A 23,299-nucleotide genomic window follows, 5' to 3' on the forward strand; every position below is an offset into this window, starting at 1 on the left:
GTGACATAGCTGCCGTATCCTCCAGGCCCACCGCAGGTTTCACGGATGGCTGATACCGATCCCAAGTGGGTGGGGCCTGTGCCGCAAACTACACCTGTGTGTAGAACGTAGACATGGGCATGCACACACTGCATGGGACAAGCCTCCTCCCCCACCCCTACCTGGGCAGCGCAGCACTGGGAAGGGAATGTTCATGCTGGCAGGCAGGGGTCCCTGCAGCGTATGTTAGATCAGTGGCGTGGTCCCTATTGTTCATTCTAGCACCCGCCATACTTGAAAACCCATGCAGTTCCTCTTCCCTCCCTGGGGTGTTGCTGTCTGCTGTAGTGCTCCTAGCACAGTGTGGTCTGTATATCAGCACTGATATGCAAACCAGACCTGTGCTAGAAACATCACAGCAGACAGCGACACCCCAGGCAGTGGAGCAACGTCCATCCTAGCCCAAAGTCGGGCCGACGGCTGGCGCAGCACCCGGAGAAAGGGTTCAGTTAACACCAGGCACTTGGCTCGGTACATCCATCGGGCCAATTCACAGATGCCCTCATGATCGGAGGAGAGCGCACCAATAAGGAGTTTTGCTATATATACACGGTGTGTATCCGTCCTGGAAGCCCTGATCCCACTTGGAAAGACTTATAATATCTTGCCCACAGCAAATTTGTGCGAGACTGAAACATCTGTCCACACCTGGCAATTTATCCATCCAATCAGGAACTGGTAACTATTGGTTACTTCTCATGCAAACGCAGTGAAATGGCTTTTTTATATTCTTTTTATTGAAGTATTGCATGCATGCAAACCATTGTCTTTTAGTATAATTTTGTGTGTATATATTGTGTTTTTGTGTTATTTGTGTAATAAATTGTTTTAGCGTACAGAAGGCACCCACTGGTTCTTTTTTCCTGTTTATCGTCTATTTGCCGCCTCTTAACACTTTTCTTTCCTGCTCTTCTCATCAGCATGAGAAGCACAACCAGTATTACAACATAAAACAACGGATTATGCTTACGATAATTCCTTTTCTTCGGAATACTTCATGGCAGCCTTTACAATGGGTTTAACTACTTCTTCCCCAAGTATAGACAGGTAGATTTTTCCTAGGATCCTCCTCCTCTTCCTCCTTCCTACATAAGCCAGCTCCTCCCTCTCCTCCCTTAGTCTTTGACTGTCTCCGCCATAGATCCTAGGAAAAAACAACACATAAGGGAGGGATAATTATGGGCTGCCATGAAGTATTCCGAAGAAAAGGAATTATCGTAAGCATAATCCGTTGTGGTTTTCTTCTTCCTACTTCATGGCAGCCTTTACAATGGGATGTACCAAAGCATAAATGGGAGGGAATACTATACCTTAGGCCATCGCCTGACTTAGGACCGTTCCATCGAACTGGTCCCTTGCAACGTCCAATGCATAGTGTCTGGAAAACGTGTGAATAGATGACCATGTTGCTGCTTGACATATGTCTCTCACTGACACGTTCGCCTCTCTCGCCCATGATACGGACATTGCTCTCGCCGAGTGTGCCTTAATGATGTTCGGAACTTGAAGACCAATCTTCTTATATGCAAATGTAATTGTTTCCGTCAACCACCTAGAAATGGTTTGCTTCCATGGTGTGAGTCCTTTCCTTGCACCTAACTGGATCACAAATAATGAATCAGTCGACCTGAAACTCTTCGTCCTGTCCAAAAATATTTACATGGATCTGGCGACATCCAACCTATGAAGATTCTTTTGTCTCTCATTTGTTGGGTTTGGAAAAAAACACGGCAGGGTAACCTCCTGATTAAGGTGAAAAAATGATACTATTTTAGGCAAAAAAAGCTGGATTTGTTCTTAGCACCAAACGGTCATGAATTTTTTTTTAAGTAAGGCTCCTTTGCCCACAGAGCCTGAAGTTCTCCTACTCTCCTTGCTGATGTGACAGCCACCAGGAAGACAATTTTCCACGTTAGAAATTTTAACTTGCATCTATCCATAGGCTCGAATGGGGGTAACATCAGAGCATTCAACACCAAATTAAGATCCCATTGGGGAACAATTGATTTGACTCTTGGACGTAGTCTATTTATAGCTTGACAGAACTGTCTTATTAACCCGTGATCTGCAAGTCTCATGTCCAATAGGATGCTCAGCGCAGAGATATGAACCTTTAGTGTAGCCACTGCCAAACCCTTGTGAAAACCATCACAAAGAAATCTCAATACATGAGGGACTCCTGCTTTCATGAAATCACACTTATCCCTTGCCCATTCTGCAAATACTTTCCAAATTTTATAATAATTCTCCCTTGCTTGCAGAAGGATGTTTATTACTGCCGATGACAAATTCTTATTTTTCAGAATCTGCCTTTCAATCTCCAGGCCATTAAATGTAATTCCTCCGGTTCTTGATAACACACTGGTCCCTGCTTCAGGAGATTGGGTATCAGGGGTAACACGAATGGGGGTGTTACCGACATGCTCTCCACTACCGGAAACCAAGCCCGTCTCGGCCAGTACGGAAGGACCATAATGACTTCTGCTTGTTCTTCCCTGACTTTCTTCAATATCCTGTGGATTAATGCAAACGGTGGGAACACGTAACCCAGACTGAACTGCCAACTCTGACAGGGCATCCACTCCTGACGAGCCCCATGTCGGATATCTTGAAAAGAACCTTGGAAGTTTCTTGTTCATGGAAGTTGCCATTAGATCTATTTTGGGTTGTCCGAAATCGATCCACTATGGTCTGAAAAACTGCATCGTCCAATTCCCATTCTCCTGGAATGATACAGTTTCGACTTAGGAAGTCTGCCACCTGATTCTTCTTCCCTGGGACATGCAGAGCTGATATCGAGTGTAAGTTCTCTTCTGCCCAATCCATGATGTTCTTTACTTCTAACATTAGTGACGCATTCTTCGTACCTCCTTGATGGTTGATGTACGTTACCGTGGTAACGTTGTCTGAAAAGATACGAAGATGCGCCCCACTGACTTCTTCCTGAAAACTTTTGATCGCACGGGATACTGCTCTTAAATCTCTTAGATTGGACGAACATTCTGCTTCTTGTGGGGACCACAATCCTTGGCAATTTTTGTTCAAGTAATGCGCTCCCCATCCGCTTGCACTCGCATCCATTGTGATGACCTTGAACTGCAGACTTAACAACGATGAAGTTCTTTGACTAAGGTGACCGCTTTCCCACCATAGAAGCGATTCTTTTACGGAACAAGAAATTTCTATCATCTTGTCCATAGAAAATTGCCCTCTTGAATACTTTAGAAGAGCCCACTGGAACGGTCTCATCTTCCACCTTGCCCATGGTACGATGTCGATGGCCGAAACCATCATCCCTAACAGACTTAGAGCCACTCCTAATGGAACGTATCTTTTTGAATGGACCACCTTAAGCAGTTCCTGGATTTTTTCGCACCTTCTTTCGGACAACGATATCTCAATTCTTACTGTGTCTATTTTTATCCCCAGAAACTGTATAGTTTGTGACGGTGTTAAGTGGCTTTTGTCCCAATTTATAATCCAACCGTGATCCTGCAGAAATTGTATCACTTGTTCTGATGCTTTTACTGCTTCTTCTTCCGATCGACCTGCTATTATCAAGTCATCCAGATAGGCCCAAATCATAATGCCCTTCCTTCTGAGACATGCTATTAAGGTTACCAGAACTTTCGTGAACACTCTTGGTGATGATGTGAGGCCGAATGGCAAACATGTGAACTGGAAGTGCTCTTCTTTGATACAAAATCTCAGGTATTTTCGGTCTGCTCTTCGGATGGGAACATGGAAATAGGCATCCCTTAGATTTATGGATACTAGATAGTCTTTTTGTCTTAAACACATAAGGATTGTTCTCGACGTTTCCATATGGAATTTTTTCTTCCACGTTTTTGTTTAATCTTCTCAAATCTAGAATCGTTCGGAAGCCTCCGGACACCTTCTTTATTACGAACAAAATCGGGAATAAAAACCTGAACCTTCTTCTGACAGAGGGACTTTTTCTACTGCTCTTGAGTCTATTAACCCCCTTAAACTTTCTTTTAGAGCTTCTTTCTCCTCTCTGGATACTGGACACCAAAAATTGATTCATTCTTGGCTTTGTAAGGAATTCTAAACTATATCCTTCTTTTATTATGTTTATGATCCATTTGTCTTGAACCGACTGGATCCACATTTTCACAAAGCCTTGTAATCTCCCCGCTACTGGCAAAGTTTCCACGGGGGCTGGACAGTCATTGTCTCTGAAAACCTCTCCTGGTTGACTGACGAAAAAATGCTCTAGAAGTTGCTGGAGCATATCTGTCCCTATAAGGGCGACCTGGTCTATATGACCTTGCTTGCCTGAAGCTCTGTCTTGGGTACAAACTCCCAAACTTTCCTCTTTTGTCCTGAGGGAGTCTGACTGATTTCCCCCCGGACATTCTCTGTATCATTGCATCCAATTTGGTACCAAATAAAAAAATAAGGAGCCTTCATAGGGTAACATTGCCAACCTATTTTTAGAGTGTGAGTCCGCCACCTAGGCCCTAAGCCACAAGGCTCTCCTAGCCACAACTCCTGATGTAACAGCCTTTGCTGCATAGTCAATCACATCCAATGATGCCTCACACATGTACTCGACCGCCATTTGTATGTGTGTCAATTTCTTACTGATTTGATCCCTAGGGGTTTTTTCCTGAAGATCATCCTGCAATGCTCCACACCACAACCTAAGAGCTCTGGATATGGATGCAACCGCAACCCCAGACTTCATGGAAATGGAGCTTGCTATATGCAACCTTTTGAATGCATTCTCCATTCTTTTATCCATCGGATCTTTCAGCGAAGCTCTATCTTCTAATGGAATAGTTGTTCGGTTAGACAGCTCAGCTACTGCTGCGTCCACCTTTGGGATGGTACACCATTTCAAAAATTCCTCATCTTGCACCGGATACATACGATCTAACCTTTTAAACGTACCCACTCTTTTATCTGTATTGAGCCATTCTTTCATTATAATGTCTTTCACAACCTTGTGCACTGGAAAACATCTCTTTTTTTTTCCTCTATCTTCGAACAACACGTCTCTCTCCGACTTGCTAGGCTCCTTATAATTCAATGCTTTATATAAGTTTTTCAAAACTAACTCCACTACTTCTAAATCAAAGTGACGGTCCTCCTCGACCAATTCTCCAGATTCCACACTTGAAACACACGATCCATTATCATCAGAGAAATTCTGTGCTATATCTTCATCAAAACTAAGGCTAGTCTGAGACCTAGACCTCTTGCTATTAAACTCATCCTTAGACACAAAATTATTTTTCATCCAGTCCATTTAACGGATCCGATACTGATGGTTCTGCATCTCCCTGCTTTGAACACTCCATACATAACGCTTCTTCTGTATTTCCAGATAACACCTTATCACATGCTAAACACGCCTTATTCAAATTCTTCTTCTTGCACACCTTCTTCCTAGGTGCAGGAGGCACACTATAATAAAAACAAACATAGAAACCCTTACTAACTACCATAAAGAAAAAACTATGCTATAAACCAGTCCTCTGTGAGGACCTACCTGGGCAGCAATATATGTGATTTCTGAGAGGCTTCCTCCATAACGTCCATTGCAGCGATTCTTTCCAACCACGCTCCTGTGAGAACCGCCATGCTGCCTTACACACAGCATCTTTTATCCACTGTCAGCGTGCGCGGTACTTATGTAGTATCTGGGCTGCCGATTTTGTGATTGTATGCCTTACCTTAAGGCATACAATCAGATGCGATGCGATTTTGCATAGGATTCAATGTTAAGAAGGTCCTGTTCATTTCCCCACTATCCAAGTGGGCATAGAGTTGATTTTATATAGCGTGGCGAGCGCAGCGAGCCACCGAGCCCGAAGCGTGGCGAGCGAAGCGAGCCCCGCGAGGGGACGCATATTTCTTAAAAACTATTCTGTGGCCCCTCGCGGGGCTCGCTGCGCTCGCCACAGGTTTATATCCAACTCCATGCCCACTTGGATAGTGGGGAAAGGAAAAGGACCCCTTTTTCCCTTTGAATTCTATGTTAAAATGGACTCAGACCATTTTAACATTGAATCCTATGGAAAAATCTTGACCATCGCATCGCATACGATTTGGTCGCATGCGATACGATGCGATGCGATTTCTAAATCGGACGCCCAGATACTACATAAGTACCGCGTGCGCTCTACTTCCGGCTTCCATACAGCCTGCCGGAAGTCGTCAGAGGACACTGACTGGGGTGGAACGCAGCGTCCATCCGACGTGCGCGTCATAGCGCTGCTTAAGGAACGCATAGTGACTCACTGACTGGCGCCGCATGAGCCGATTCGGACGCTGCGTCCCCGTGCTGACATGCGGACGCCAACATGCTTCCAGCTCTCACTGCTGCAAACCATAACTGGCAGCTAGCTCCAGCGTGCCCCTCTATGAGTGTATTAACACTCTCTTCCTTGGTATCGCCGCCGGCCCATACCATATGAAGGGAATACAGGCTCTGCCATTCCCTATGCTGCCCAGGACGACGGCAAAACCAGCCAGCCGTAAGTACAAAAAACAACAAAACCTATGCTCATACTACCTGCCTAGACTGAAGGAGACAGGAAAAAGACTAAGGGAGGAGAGGGAGGAGCTGGCTTATGTAGGAAGGAGGAAGAGGAGGAGGATCCTAGGAAAAAATCTACCTGTCTATACTTGGGGAAGAAGGGGTTAAACCCATTGTAAAGGCTGCCATGAAGTAGGAAGAAGAAACAAAGATTTTTCTTAAGATCCAGTGTGCAATCCTATGGATCTTTTGTTAAATCTTCTGATCTTTCATACAGCATGTAAGATCAGAAGATTTAGCAAAAGATCCACGGGAGCGCGCATAGAACTGAAATCGGAAAATCGGCCAAAAAAATCGTTCTAGTGTGTGGGCACCTTAAGGATGACAGGCAAACACAATGATCTTCATTTTATGATTTGTTTGGATTTACTACATAGAAGAGTTGTGTAGAATATCAGTATAATGGGCGTGACAGACACACTATTATGTACTGGACATAAATAAAACATGGAGAGGATTCAGACCAAAGGAATCTTAATGATCTATACTAAACTGTATATATTAGGTGTTATATGGGTGCTGGAGACTGGATTCCTGAGAACCCATTAAATGAACCTGTGTGACTGCGTGCAAGGCTTTCTCATTATTATAATTGTTCCAAGAATGAGATGTATTTATAACAGACTATGTGAGTGGCTGGACAGATATTGAACGTACTGTGCGACCAAAGATGTGTCCTCATACACCGTGAGCACAGTAATACCAACAAGCCCCTCTTGGTGCACCAGGCAGCATGTGGACTCATCCACACCAAGCATCTAATCTACACTAACTGGAAGCAACAAAACTACTTTGCTAGACTGCACTAATCAATTTGTATGTCTGTTTGTTAAGGCGTCCGATTCTCTATAGGAAATGCGATCATGTAGCTGCCGTGATTTTTCCTCAAACCAAATTCTGTTGTGCTTTATCTGCCACTTTGTAAGTATTTAACACAAATTCCTGTGTGGTTTCAAGTTGCAGCACAGCATCTCCAGTATAAATTGAGTGGTGTTTACCCGTGTCTGCAATGTGAAGATACAAAATGTAATTCGACAATCTGCGCATGCACGGGATCTTTATTGTGCATGTGCAGCAACAACAGTCGCAGTGTCACCGAAGTATGGTGTGGAGAAGGGGCTAGAACAGTGGTATCAAACCTTTTTTGGGACATGAGCTACTCAAGACAAACTAAACTGACTGAAAAGCTACAAAAAAAAATCTGTATAATAATCGAGAAATGCCTTTTGCACATTATGCCACACACTGTAGTGCCTCTGACACATTATGCCACATACCGCAATGCCCAGACACAATATGCCACACACTGCAATGTCCAATATGCCGCATACATACCTCCCAACACTGGAGGCAGAGGAGAAGGGACATCTACGTGTGCCGAAGGCACCCGGCCGAAATTAGGGAGCAGGACCTACTATCGTGGAACTCCTACCAAGGCCACATCCTCCATTTTCTCCGGTATGGGGGCATGGCCAGCGCTCCGAGAGCTGCTGGCCATGCCCCAGCCTCTCTGAATAGACGCTGTGCCATATACACACATGCCTCCAGTTACACAATGTCCGCAGTTATGCCATAAACACAATGCCCCCCCCCCCCCCAGCAGTGCCAGAAACAATGTGGTGCCATGCTAAATAAATACTCCAGAGGTAATGTGTGCGCACGCCACAGGTACGTGCCAAAAATTGGGTGTAGCCACATGGGGTGCACCCAATGAAAATGGTTGTGTGATACACATATGGCCCCTCCCCTCTGTACCAGAGTTATGTCCCCCCACTGAGCCGCCAGCAGCAGCAGAACTCACTGCTGTTGTGTTCATGCTGCTGCCGGGTGTAGGCGAGTCCCTGCTGGCTGGTTTAGGCTGGCTCCTCCATTGCCGCCACTTCCCTTCCCTGTGACTGGGCCGTCAGCTAATCAAAGCTCTTGGGCCGGCTCCTGATTGGCTGACGGCCCGCGAGTTCCGATTGGCTGATGGCCCAGTCAGTAACAGATATACCAACAATGAGGGGGAAGGAGAGGCACTTTGCGCTCTCCCCCCCCCCCTCAGAGAACTGGCGGCGTCGGACGAGGGAGGGAGGCAGGGGTGGGCAGGCGGCTGCTGCAGTGGTCGAGCAACCCCGCTCGCTACCAGTTGCTCGCGAGCGACGGGTTGGCGACCACTGGGCTAGAACGTCCAGTGTTTCAAAAATTTGGGTTGCATTGACCACATTATCTGGGTGAGCTGAGGCCAGTGGTTGTGCCCTTGGACGTAGCTTCATCGACCCTTGTGGCTTGAAAGCACTGGCCATCCTGAGTGACCTGAGGGCATTGCGGATGACCAAAGTTCATGCAGAGGATCTGATGCTGCATCTTCGGATTAAAGGAGCAGATCAGAGAAGTTGGCAGGAGGACCCTATTTACACTCGACAACTCCTGAAGCATATTATGGCACAGCTGCAGATGTGTAAGAACTTCCATCTCTAAATATTCATCATACAATTTAGGTACACAAAGTAGTTCCTCAGAAATCATGGTACTGGGAACATGTTGACATGAACAACCCTACTGCAAATCTCCCAGAACAGCATTTTCAGGAATTAGTCCTGAACACCAAGTCTCCTTACGTACCTTAACTCTCTCCCATAAACCACCCTCCCCTCCTCTGCAGAAGCCCAACTCTAATCCCACCTGACCATAACACTCAAGCTAGTGCCGAACCCTAAATGCCCCCACGAATGCCTAAACCGGACTGGGTACCGTAAGGAGCAACAATGAATCAGCACTACTACAAATATGTTCTAGAAACTTTGCATGAAATAATCAGATTTGTGGGGGGGGGTCAGAGCACTAACCCATATGGCTCTCTCTGTGAAGCCGCTTTTGGCCAAGAAACAGATTGCAGTACTAGCAAATGCTCCATCCATACTCACCAGATCTAGCACCATGTTGCTCCTTTTCATTCCATAAAGTAAAAACATGTACTAAATGAAAGCCAGTTTGTATCAGTTAATGGGGTGATGAAGAAAACAATAAAGCTGTTGAGGTAGCTGAGTGTTAAACAGCTTTGACTAATAGAAAATAAAAATGCAGCAGTGTGTGGAAGCATATTTATTATGTAATAACTAGGGACAGGGAACCTGGGTCATATAATCTGAGATAAGCCATTCCCACCAATACATTACCTAGGTTTTTTCCCAGGCCTGTGTCCCAATGTGTAAGGGATATTGAATAGATGCAACTGTGGAGAACTATGTTAACTGAAAAATCTCTGACCTTCGATGTGTGAAAGTGTGAAAATACTGTACAAAGAATACACCCCAAAAAAGGTATTAAATCCACCCACACTATATTGCACGTTTTTCTCAGTTTTAATGCTGACAGTGTAAGAACGACACATTATGTGCAGTATACAAACTAGGTCTATAAATTAGATATGTATTTTTTGTTCCTAGTCTTAAAATGTGCACACACCCTAACCTAATAAAACTAGGACTCTGCAGATAAAAAACCAATTCACTGGGTCACAAAAACATTGTGGTTGCAGTTTACTCTCAAACAGTATAATTGTGGGAGGTGTAAGTATTGCTGCTTTTAGCTCCTGTAAACCTTGCAGATGTTACAATAAAATGATAAACATTTATATGAGGTTATTCAGCATAAAAACAAAAAACAAACATTGTATGCAATTGTTCTTCACTGCATGATAAATAGAAATCGCTACTAAAAAGTAACTGATTCATGGATATAGTTTCAGCTTTAAGAAATGCGAAATTACCCTTTTGCACCAAAAATCCCAGATCCGACACAGCATTTGGAACACTGCTCCAAGCCAGGTCAGATCAGATCTGGGATTTGCACCGTTTACACTGCGGTGCCTACCCGCAGTGTAGACGGAGGCGGCATTAAGAGATGACATCATCTCCAAGCATCGGGACCATGATCACCCCCCGCCGTGACCTCCGATCGCCGCAATGGTAAGCAGCTGGGCTGCACCCAGCCTCCCCCCCAACCACGAGGTGAACGGATGCCGCACACAGGCATCCATTCACCTACTCCCTGCCGCCGCTGTCTGCAGAGTACAGCAGGCAGCAGTGGAGGCTGTGTGTGTGCCCCCCATCCAACCTGTGGCTTCCCCCATCAATGTAAACGGGAGCCAGGTCAGGCAACCCGGCGTAAGCCGTTTACACTTCCCTCTTCCCAGGTCCTAGCCATGTTCAACCAAGGTCAGCACCTATTTACACCGCTGATGACCCAGGTTTTTGCGGCGGTGTCAAAGGGGTATGAATAACCTGCACTATATTTGCACTGGCACTTCAGCCCACTGAAACAACTGTTATCTAATATGCAACAGTTTGGATACACAGAGGACTTAGAAATTATCTAGAATGGTTTATTCTAGAAACATATCTTTTAACCAACTTGCCATTGCATTAAAAAAGCAGAACACACTTTCATACTGCTTTTGGTCCATGGAGCAGTCAGTTATTAGGGCCCAATAAGAAAGGAGGCAGTAAGGCCCATTATTTGCAGGAAGGAAGCAAAACACTAATACTTCTTTCAGATCGCTTAGTCAGGTCAGACTGAATTTTGCTCCCTGGCCAGACCCAACATCAATCCTGTAAAATTAAATCCAGGTCGACCCAGGTTTAACCCTTCTTATAATTTGGGTTCAAATTGCCAGCTTGGACAACCTGTGTTACTGTTTGCAAACAGATGTCTGGTGGGTATGTTCAATATAACAGCCAGCACAGCGGCAGCCCGGTGCTCAACTCTCCCGGATGCCGCTGCATCAGAGCAGGTCCGCAGCGGGTCTGGACTCTGACAGATTCAGTGAGGGGTTGGACCGGACGGTAACTACCGCGTTCCCCGGCGGCATGTAGCCCGAAAAGTTTGACTCCTCAGCTAAGCTTGACTCGCCAGCTTGACCTAACATCTAACAGAGTGTGGGGTGAATTGGACGCTATCAGCTCCCCATCTGGTATGCTGATAGGAGCACCCTGATGTTATAACCCTTAAAAGGCTACACTATACTGTCTCTCCTAACAGGATCAAAACTAATTTTACTGTTCACAGCACTAAATACTGAGGCTTTTTTCTTTTTAAAGAAAAAAAAAAAATATATATATATATATATATATATATATATATATAGATAGATAGATAGATAGATAGATAGATAGATAGATAGATAGATAGATAGATAGATAGATAGATAGATAGATAGATAGATAGATAGATAGATAGATAGATAGATAGATAGATAGATAGATAGATAGAATTCAGTATAACTTTTTCTGACACAGGAATAAAGTGTGAGACTATTCCCTAACTGATATAAGTTGTATTGGTGGCAGGTGTCTAAAAAAAAACTATAGGGAATAGTGAACACTATAAATCCTGTTACATTAAGACACATACACATAATATAAATACATACACACACACACACACACACACACACATTCTTAACCAACATTAAAAATACATGTTTTGTGTGTTTGTTTTAACAGGGGCACGCAAGGCTGCTGTAAGTGCTGATAGTATAACCAGCCACGGGGACCCGCTGCTTACGCAGAGGCACCAGAGGCTCCCCCCCTCCGTCATTTTTTTCTCAATCTTCCCCTGCCTGGCATCAAGCCAGAAATTAACATAGCAATGAGCATGTAGATAAGCAGCACTGTGGCATTATATACCATGGGCATTACGGCGTGTGGTATTATATGTAATGGGCATTACCGTGTTTGGTTTACCGTGTAATGGGCATTAAGTTGTGTCTGGTATATGTAATGGGCATTATTGTGTGTGTGCAAAAGGTTTTTCGGTGTGTGGCGTAATGTGTAATGGGCATTGTGGCATGTGGGTATGTGTAATGGGTATGTGACATGTGTATGTGACATGTGTAATAGGCATTATGGTGTTACTTTTTGGCGCACACTCATTTTTTTTTCTGGCTCCTACATTTTCATCCTGGCTCCTAGATTTTTTAAAAATTTGTTAAGCCCTGGTCTAAACAAACATATGGAGGATCAGAGAGTGCTATTTAATTAGGCTTCTTTTCATTAAGTTATGGGAAGAATATGAAAAGTACCACTTGGGTGCCTAAATGGGTCACACCTACATTTCTGCTCGCCACCTCAAGCAACTACAAGAAATGCAGATGCTGGCAACTTTTCTCACAAATGGAGCAATAATTAAATGGCTCCATCATTCAACCAGATGTGTAAGCAAAAACAACTGAATTCTCTCTGAAGTCTGTGTTCATGTGATAAAGCTAATTGGTCATAATAATCAGCATGACTTATTGCCCTATGCTCAACCTCAGCACAGTGCCTCAGTCTTTTCCCGGTAACTCTCCTGAAAATCAATTAAGTGGTTTTTCCTTCCCTTTTTTCATTTCAATTTAGCATTTATGATTACATTTACCTTGTTTGTATATAGTGACGCAGCTGTATCAAAACACTGGTATCTGGATTAGCCAACAGACAATGTCTAGATCAGGGCTCGACAAATCAAGGGTGCCAGGTCGCCATGGCGGCAAGATCCTGCTTCCTAGCATCCAGATTTTTTTGCAGGGAGGAAGCAGAATCAGGTTGTGGGCAGAACAGGACCACCTCCTGATGAAGGTCAGCGGCAGCAGCGCCCAAATCCCCCTCTCCCCTCCTGATGTCAGCGGCAGCAGCAGAGCAGGACCACCATCGCCCTCCTGACATCAGCAGCAGAGCACGACCATCCCCCCCCCCTTTGCCCTCCCGCTGGAGGTCAGCGGCAAGCAGTAGAGCCCAACCCCCCGGACGTCAGCTGCAGCATGGGAGGAAGAGCCCGACCCTCCCCACTTCCTCTCCTGCCTGGTGCCAGTAAGGGCTGTAATCCCAACAGGAGGGTTGTGGGAGCCACACTGATCAGATGTTGCCAGATGTAAACATAGAGGGTGCATGCTGTCTACAAATCTGAGGTACAAAAGTAATTTTTGTTTTTACTATTTAGGGGTGCAACAGGCAAACCAGACTAGGTTTAGGACCCTTAAATTAATTTTAAACATTAAGCTTGTTATTTCAATAGTTTGCTAGGATAGGAAATCAAATGGGTTTGTATTTTTATAAGTACACAAAACAATTCCTTCATAGTAAATCTGCAGGTCATGCCACTGGATAAAACATGACCATCTGTAGGACAATACAGGAGTACTTACACAAACCCTGCCACACCTATGACTGGACCTAGTACATATCCTGTCATTCTATGCCAACCTGCTTGCCAACTCTCAGCCAATTAGAGCCGGCATACCTTTTGAAATGTTTTACTTTTCACATTCTGCTGCCACTGGCTGCAGGTCCACTCAGCACTTCCTGGACACTCCACCTGAGCGCTCAGCGCAGCCCGGACCATGCCACTACCCTGTTTTGTTTTCACGATCCTGCCCCCACAGCTCCCAGGGAATTTACATATGATAAATCACATGCGATTTATCCAATGTAAAAAAAAATTGCACATCAAGTGCCTAACCGTTCGTGAGTTCTCCCGGGGGACATTGGGTCCAACTTGTCCTCAGGACGGGTCGGACTACTGTATGGGGGCCTTTAGTTTGTCTGGCTCCTACACTTTCATCCTGGCTCCTAGTTTTTAATAAAATTTGTCAAGCCCTGGTCTAGATCGACAATCAATAGGTTGACACCGTAACCAACATGCACATTGACAAAAGGTCATCACAGCAATAGTCAACATTTTTCCTGCTTTACCATCTACAACTGGGATTGGTAAAGTGTGCAGGGTGCGGAAGTAACAGAGCGAGGCACCTGGCCTGAAGCACCATGATCACAAGTAAAGAAAGACATGGGAGACTACACTAAGTTGGGGTCCAAGTGCTGATGGGTCAACATTGACGTAAAAAAAACCGAAGCTCATGTTGAGCATTTTGTCGGTGTAGCCCAAGTGCATGTTGACCTATTGAGTGTCTGCCTAGACAGAATCTGTGAGCTAATCCACTCCCCAAAATATCACTATCAATAGGGAATTCAGCCATTCTCCTCTGCAGTTTTCTCATTTTCATCCCATTACTCACATAACCTGCATCAGTCAGCCACAGACATAATTTGTTCTGTCTGACATTAGCAAACAGCCTCCGTTTAGTCAAAATACACCTTCCACTACTTCTGTGCCAGTTTATCAATCGCTCTGCTCTCTAAACTTCTCCTGCAGGTTGATAGCTGCAGAATAAGAGGTCAGTATTCTTACTAAGTAAGATAACGAGTCAGGACATTTGAGCAGCATAGAAGGATGATCTGTGTGTCAGTTGTGGGGAACTCCTGAATACATGCTGGGACTAAGATCATTGGGGAGTAAGAGGGCACTCTGAAGCAAGTCGGGGCATTCTGTAATGATTTTTTTTATTTTCCAATGAAAAAGACCCTTTTGAAGTTTTCAAATGAGCCATTGAAGAACATCAGGCTGCTGGGATGACATTTGCAATGCGGGTGAATTTAAGTGCCGGAGGACTGAGCCACAAGTGATGGTCATACAACCGCCTATACTGGGGAGCTGCGCTGCTGGTGCTACAGCTGCTACGAGCGGAGGAAGTCATTTCTAAGCCACCAAGGCCGTTATATTAACATTAAAACCATATCAATATGATGTTGATATATCATACTACAACTTAGTCATTGTGATGTCTGCAGCTAATTGTAACTGTAGGTGTGTTCAGCTAGACAGACAGAATCTAAATATGACAAAGTGAACCTTAAAATAAAAAAACCTGCTTACAAATCTCTGGGCTGAATATCTCACATATTTCATTTGGTCAACAACCGAATAAATAAATAGAAAAAAAAGTGGGCATCATCAGTGGAAAGTAATACTGGTGGACAATTCGTCCAAGACAGTATTACATCCCTCCACATGTCCTCAGGAAAATTTTGTAGACAAGCAACATGGACTTTATATTGATAAACAACATGTAGATAGTCAAAATATTGAAAGGAACATAACAGTCATCAAACGTTTACAGGATGAGATGACGACAAGGTCAAAATTTTGACAAACAATTTAAAAAGTAGGAAGTAGTAGAAGTCATTAAGTCGGCAATCATAGTAAAAGAACACAGATGAAACGGCTGCCTCTCTGGGACGGCTAAATGCTGGCATCTTAGCGTCACCCACCAGTGCCAAAAGATAAAAAGCTGCAGCATAGCAGCTTCAAAATACAGAACTTTCAGCAAGGAAAAGAAATGGGCTATTACTACACACCTGGGAGGTGGCTGCTGTGATAGCGATCATGAAATTGCTAAATTACATTATTCTTTACAGGTGACCTGCAAGTGTCAACCAAGCCTGCTCCTGTACTTACAGAAACACAATGCCTGCATGCTATACATTAAGGGCCTTGTAATCCACCTATTAAATCATTGGATTAGGACCGCTTTAGTAGATGCAGCATCTGCAGCTCTTTGCAAAATAATAAACTGTTTCTATGGAAAGTGGACATTTTCCCTATCTTTCATGTTAATTGGCTGAGAGCATGGCAATCAGTGCTTTTCCCATTCATTTTTATGGTGTGACCCAGTCAGGCACCCTACGAGGGAACAGTTTTTTTTTAGTTTTTTTCTTCTAAAAGTACCCAGCAGATGCTACATGGACCAAAGTGTTCCTGACCCGAGGATATAGCGGTGAACGAGATCGGTGTTGTGAGTATTATAGTTGTGAACGAGAGCTGTGTTTTGTTTGCTTTTTTTTACAGGGGAACTACAAGCAGCAGACCCGTAATGTGGTTATACATCTGCCATCCTGCCAGGGCTGGGACTTGCATGCTGCCTGTAAAGAACAATATTGACTTCTGATACTATTAACCATGCCACAATAGCCATGGGGTACTGGGTCTAGTCCTGGGCTTTCTGCCCAAGGATACTTGTTCCTTGGAAGTGGGTACTGCATTTTTTGGGGTTGATCCCAACTTTCCAAGGGATTCCAAGTTTGGATCTAGTTAACATTATGACAAGGGGAACAACTTTATGAGCCGGTCAACCTCATGCACATATCCACTTTTTGGATGACAAAATTTTGGCCATGTTGACAGTTTGAATGTGAAAGTGCTGACTATCTAATCACTGTAAAGAAAAAACAATGTTACGACTACCACATACCTGTGTTGTTTTTCTTAGGAGAACTGTGATATCTTTTACCATCTTCATTAAGCTTGTTAGAATTTTTTTCCTTCAACCCGTGCACTGTTCCATCCAAAGCAATATGCTTGTATGATATGGTGGTTTCTGCAGAGATGGTATGATCCGTCTTGCTATTTGTTTCCACTACTGGACTGAAGTTCTCAGATCCAGATCCTCCCAGACGCTCTGAAGGGAGCAGAGCTGTACTCTTGGGTTGGCTGACATGTTTTGAAGATATTGGCTTTGACTCCTCATCACTATCGAATCCGAATGGATCCTCGGTGAGGTTATCCTCAGCAACTCTAGCTCTCTTCGGGATATCTGCGACTTCTGGTTTATGATTCGGTCTCTTCTGACTGACTTTGGCCACAAATGTGGTTTCTCCCCATTTCGTACTGAGAGTTGTACGTTTATTGGAAAACACTTCGTCAAATTTGGAATTTCCATTTCCACCTTTGCGGCTATATGTTTTCCCAAATCTGGATGTCATGTTGAAGCTTGTTTCATATTCTCTGTAAGGAAAGGCATATTTATAAGAAATGTTTGAGCAGACAGTGTAATAAGGTTTTTTTATGGCCAATACTTAACCTCATTGTCAGATTTAAAATAACAATCCAATATGAATAATAATTTGAATGTAAAGGCCCATACACACTGGGCGACTTTGAGCTGAAAGTCGCTCAAAACAGCAGGTTTGTGCGGCTTTCAGCTCAAAGCGGTCCAGTGTGTATGGCCTGGCGATGAGCAGTGAGCGCTGCTGTGTGCTTCCGCAACATCGCCGGGAAAGCCATTCATCTGCTGGTTATACCAGCAGATGAGCGGCTTTCAGGACAGCAAGCCGTCCTCCCCCCTCCGTCGGCGCCAGGCAGGGGGAAAGCCACTCAGTGTGTATGCACTGAGCGGCTTTCCCCCCCAGCGATAACAGCTGTCATCGCTGTCCATACACACTAGGCATAGTCGCCCAGTGTATATGGACCTTAAGGCCTCTGTGTGGACATTGGCAAACATAATGGTGAACAATTTCTCACATTAACCAGTTCCACCCAGATAAGTCACCAAATAAATAATTGTTATATTAAAATGCTGGACGTTCCTGGCTAATGATAAATGTGACTAGGCTAGCTTTGCTGAAAAGCGAGACATCTGTAATACCACTTTCAGACTTGCAAAAATATCCTGGGTTTTTGCACATGAACGCGCATCATCCCGGGATTTAGTGCAGTGTGAAAGGGGCTTGGTTGAATATCCTGTGATCTCTACCCAGGTACTGACCTGGGTAGAACCCGGAATCGACAAGGGATGCGGTCAGTGTGAACGGGTATTCCGGGTCAGCGTGACCCAGATCCCTTTCACTGCAGTGAAAATGCGTCGCTGGGAGGTGCTGACACCTCCCAGCGCCGCCTCGGCCAAGTCTCTAGATGACGCCACCCGCCCGACTTCATTACGGGTCGGGTGGTCAGTGTGAATTGGTACATTCCCGGGTAGTGTCTCGGGCTGCACCTGGGAACACAGTCCCGGGTATGACCCGGGACTGCGAATGTGAAAGCGGTATAACTGGAAAGAGGGCTGAATGTTTAGAGTGGACCTGGTGTTCATTCTAGCACCCGCTATCTTTGAAAACCCATGTAGTTCCTCATCCCTGCCTGTTGTGTCGCTGTCTGCTGTAGTGCTTCTAGCACAGTGTGGTCTGTATATCAGCACTAATATGCAAACCAGACCTGTGCTAGAAACACCACAGCAGACAGCGTCAACCCAGGCAGGGAACAGGAACTGCATGGGTTTTCAAAGATAGCGGGTGCTAGAATGAACACTATAGACCTATATACTGAAGGCTTCGGGGACTAAGAAAATCAAATTGCTAATATTTAAGGACCATGGGTGTTGCTTAATTGGAACTCCAAGGGAAGAAAACCATCAGCAGAAAAAGCAACCCTCAGAGAAATCTCTTATCCCCAGGAATGTACTATCTGAGCATTAATTAAAAGCTGGAGACAAAACACATGAGTAACTCTCTGTAAAAGTTTATATCTACACCACAGAGTAGAGTGATAAAATGAACAGAGTACTAAAGAATTATAGGGTCGGAGAAATCAACCTACAGCATTTCTCAATACATGGAAGAGTGTGGAAAATGTAAAAGAACTTTACAGCTTTGAAAAGAGTTAAGCTGGGTACACATATGTACAATTTCATTTTTCTTGCGACCGTTCGATCGACCGAATACACGTTCGACCGTCCAAAACATACGACCGATCTGCGCGTACACATATGTACAATTTTACTTGCGACGTCCGATGTACTCCCGTCCAAACAATCGCAAGAAAAAGATTGTACCACCGTACACACTCTCCCGATCTGGCTATATACTATATAACTATATCTGTCAGGAATGCACACACAATGATTATTTATTTCAAAAGGAATGCACACACAACGAATATTCTTTAACAGCATGGCGCGGAAAGTACGGGGGAGAAGACTTCCTGTTGTTTACATGCTGCGCTGATAGAGGGATGACGCAGCTAGTCAACACCCACATGGGCGTGCTGCTTTTGGGAGGAATGATCGCAGGAACGGGCTGCATATCGATCGAACGTGCGTACACATGTCACTTTTCTTTCGATATGGAGCCGTCCTGTCGGAAGAATATTAAGCAGCAAAGAACCTTTGACCGACCGTGGACGGCCAAGAGCGTTTTTGGCCGTTTATCGATCGCAACGAAGGGATCGGGACTGCGTACATATATATACACAATCGAACGGCCGTTCGTCCGCAGAACGGAAGAACGGCCCGACGATTGTACATATGTGTACCCAGCTTTACTGTAGTTCCATAATATTAAAGGAGCATTTTCCTTAAATGGTTTGGTTGCAATCATTCTATTGAAAACGCAAGGTGAATGCATATACCGTCACTACATAGGCCTGCTCTACATCACTTAGCAAATATCGCTAAGGAGGATCACCCTACTTGTATAAATGCAGCAGGCCTACATTCAGTGTGCGACAGTATCTGCATACAAATGCAACATTACAGTGTTTTCCAGGAGAACACTAATGCAGCATTTTGTATGCAGACACAGCCGCATTCACCCAGACAATAGGCATGAAACTTTATTTTTACTAAACTAACACACAAAATGTTGCAAACATGACACCTAGAGCGACTAGTAAGGATCTTTAAAATGACAGGGGCCTAAACGTATAGGGAAACATCTGTAATTGTACTTTAGCCCTGCTGTAGAACTACACAGATACTGGTAGGATCAATGCAAAGAAACATGTGCACTGCACCATAGTAAGGACCATAATCAATTCAAAGCAATGAAGGCCGGTAAACTTCCGACACATGGTAGCCCAATGTACATCATTTTACTTCACACTCCTGTTGGGGAAAAGGACAAAATGAGATTTGCTGCAGTCATGAAGTTGTACGGTTACTAGCATTACAATGCCATTTTGATAACACATTACTGCCATCACTATGAAGTGAACTTTATGGGAGTAATTTACACAGAAAAATGAGTGATAATGAGCAACCAGAATAAGGGATCATGCAAACCGCTGAACACAGTTCAAAATTGCTGTGCATCTTAGGTGTCATTTTTGTTAACGGACTGAAGTTTTTGCTGACCACAAACATAATTCCTGGAGTAAATTTGAGAGTTATTATGCACAAAAGGTTTCTATACAGGAGCCCCAAGGGATGCTCCATGCAGCTGTTTTTTTTCAAGGGCTTGATCATCACAGCCAAGGGCAAAAGCTTGGGCCATGTTATACATAGATCATCTAAAGTAGAGATACTGTATAAAGTACCAGGAAATCAGCTCCTAACTACCAGGTTATCGGCTAGGTTTGAAAACATGACAGTTGGTCGGCCAATATTCTCCAAGGCTTACTAAATAGATCCCATGGTCACAGTGACTTTAGTAATCCATTGATCCATTCAGCCGCAGCCTTTCATAGGTGCCATTCAAAAATGGCAACCAAGCCACACTCCTACGGAATTCCTATAAGAATGCAAAGCTGACATATCATGAAAAACCATTTATAACAAAGGTAACATTAAAAAAAGATATATCTTTCAGGTGATGCTACCCCTCAACATGTCAAAGTGTAACTCCTTTAGGCCAATACTGACCACAGCACTTTCATGGGCAGTCCTGTGTCTTATTCCTGTAATATAAATAGTGAGATACATTCACACAACTGCCCAAACTAAGAAGGTGTCACAAATGTATTTAAGAGGATTATCCAACCAACAGAAATGCATACCATGGGCAGAACACAGAGAAATAATAAACAGCCAGAACATCACATCCACTTCTCCATATAGTACACACCCAGCACTTCCTGACAGCAGCACTGCCAGGCTTGTGTATACACAGACAGCGGGGCCTAGGCACATATACACACGGCTGGGTGCTGTGGCGTCAGTAGGAGGCCTGTGTCACGGATGAACACAATATATAGGTGACAGTGTATACTATGTGCCTGGCTGTACCACACTGTGAGCACCCTGATGGGGAGGGTATCCTCACAGCTGTGTGCGCCCCCTGTACCCAGCCTGGGGCCGGATGCTGCTTGCTAGGGGGCAGGTGAGGGGGGTGCTGTCACACACGGTATGTACATTGAGAGCACCGGGGCAGGGGCGACTGCCAGGGCCGCTGTAAAGTTTCCTGCTCCCTCCCACAGGCCGGGTGCAGCTAAGGGAAACTTCCCAGAAAGTCGGCCCTGAGAGGCCGGGGGGACGCCAGGCCGCAGCTGCCGGGACGCTGGTGACAGGCCAGGGAGGGGCAGCAGCGGTGCAGCCCGGCATGCGGTCTCTCCCCACCCCCCGAGGGAACAACTCACACGCTTTAATCCCCGGGGCTCCCGGCAGAGCTCGGCCTCCTCCGCTCCGCCGACGGCCGGTGTCACTGCCCGCAGCAGCCGCCCGAGCTCTGCTCTTCCGCTGCGGCCGGGATGGCAGGCCGAGGGTACGGGAGACCGAGAAGAAATCTCCGGCTGTTATTATTTAAACAGGGCCCGGGAACATCCCTCCGCCATTTGCCCCCCTTCCGTCACTACGCTCTGCCAGCGCCCCAACAGCCAATCAGCGGGCGGCTTACTCAGCCATTAGGAAGCAGCGGGGAGTGCGCAGGCGCGGCGGAGGGTGGGGAGGGAGGATGACGCGGTGAGGGGCACAGGCGCGGGGGGATAGGGCGTCGGATCACACACGGAAGTCACGATGCATGTCGGGATACGTAGTCTTGTGTACAGAACTTAGTGCGCCTGTCCCCAGCTGATCACATACATAAATAGATAGGCGTATAATAGAGATGGCCATCGGTGCGGTTGCCATCGATGATTGCACTAGATGCTGATAGCGTGGATGACCATTGATGGCAGTGTAATATTCGATTGATGCAATCGATGGTTTAAACAATCAATGAGCGTCCCCTTTAACTGACTGTCAAGTTGGCCAATCAGAATCTGGGGGCGGGCTTCACATGTGTCAGGGGCGGGCTTATGATCTATGTCTCCACACCTTAACAGTAAAAAAAAAAACTTTTCCGTTAAGCTGTGCCATTGATGTAGGGAATCCATCTGGTTCTCCATCGATGGCAAAAGTCGGTACTTGTTTCCTAGCACGGCGTTTCCATTGTAGTGCATCGCATCGCATGCAATATAGCGGCATGCTATGCAATGCGATTTTTAATTGTACAAGCACCCTGGTGTGTGCTTACAATGTTAAATACACCCCCATTGTCAATGCCACCCCCACTATCAATGCCAACCCGAAGCGTGGCCTCGAGGGGTTGTGGTACGCGTCCTCCGACCTTTTCATACCCCCACTATCCACGTCAGCGTGGAGTTAATTTTAGATAGTGTGCTGAGTGCAGCGAGCCACCGAGCCCGAAGCGTCGCAAGGGGACACGGATTACTTAACATGTATTCCACGTCCCCACGCGGGGCTCGCTGCACTCGCCACGCTTTGGGCTCTGTAGCTCGCAGCGCTTGCCACACTATATAAAATCAACTCCACGCCGATGTGGATAGTGGGGGTATGAAAAGGTCGGAGGACACGTACCGCCGCCCCTCACGGGCTCGCTGCGCTCGCCACGCTTCGAGTTGGAGTTGATAGTGGGGGTGACGTTGACAATGGGGGTGCATTTAACATTGTAAGCACCCATCAGGGTTGTTGTACAATTAAAAATCACATCGCATGCCATTTGCTGGCATGCGATGCTTTGCGATATTTAATTGTACATTCCGGGTCATTTATCCGAATATTGCAACGCATCACATTGCATCGCATATCTTATGGCATGGTATGCGATGGGCGCCGTGCTAGGAAACAAGTACCCAAAAGTCTTCTACATTGGCCATAAACCATCGATATTTATGAATCCTCAGTTAGCACTGGCGTAACTAGATATTCGTAGGCCCCATAGCAAAGGTTTGTAAGGGCCCCTTATTTAGCAACTGATGGTGACAAATGTGTGTAATACATATTACTTAGACAGTAAAGATGGACCCCCTTCAGCTCTGGGCCCCATAGCAGCTGCACCCCTTGCACCT

General features: G+C 45.3%; 1 protein-coding gene across 3 annotated transcripts in view; it reads right to left on the reverse strand.

Annotated features, from left to right (window-relative positions):
- WAPL (WAPL cohesin release factor) overlaps window positions 1-21,928 on the reverse strand; it is a 71,873-nt gene extending 49,945 nt beyond the window's left edge. Inside the window, exons 1-2 of one of the 3 annotated variants that reach the window (XR_014444399.1) lie at window positions 21,592-21,927; window positions 16,716-17,248 (exon numbers count right to left, since the gene is read on the reverse strand). Coding sequence is in view for 2 of the 3 variants with exons in the window: in XM_083146342.1 (XP_083002468.1) it covers window positions 16,716-17,226 (511 nt within the window). In the remaining variant the exon portion in view is untranslated. Of the gene's footprint in view, window positions 1-16,715; window positions 17,249-21,589 lie in introns of all 3 variants that reach the window. The other 2 variants (XM_083146342.1, XM_083146344.1) reach the window with 2 other exon arrangements.
- Window positions 21,929-23,299: the final 1,371 nt, after the last annotated feature.

The sequence above is a fragment of the Crinia signifera genome, chromosome 6, assembly GCF_055691185.1.
Source record: "Crinia signifera chromosome 6, ASM5569118v1, whole genome shotgun sequence".
Classification (NCBI taxonomy): Eukaryota; Metazoa; Chordata; class Amphibia; order Anura; family Myobatrachidae; genus Crinia; species Crinia signifera.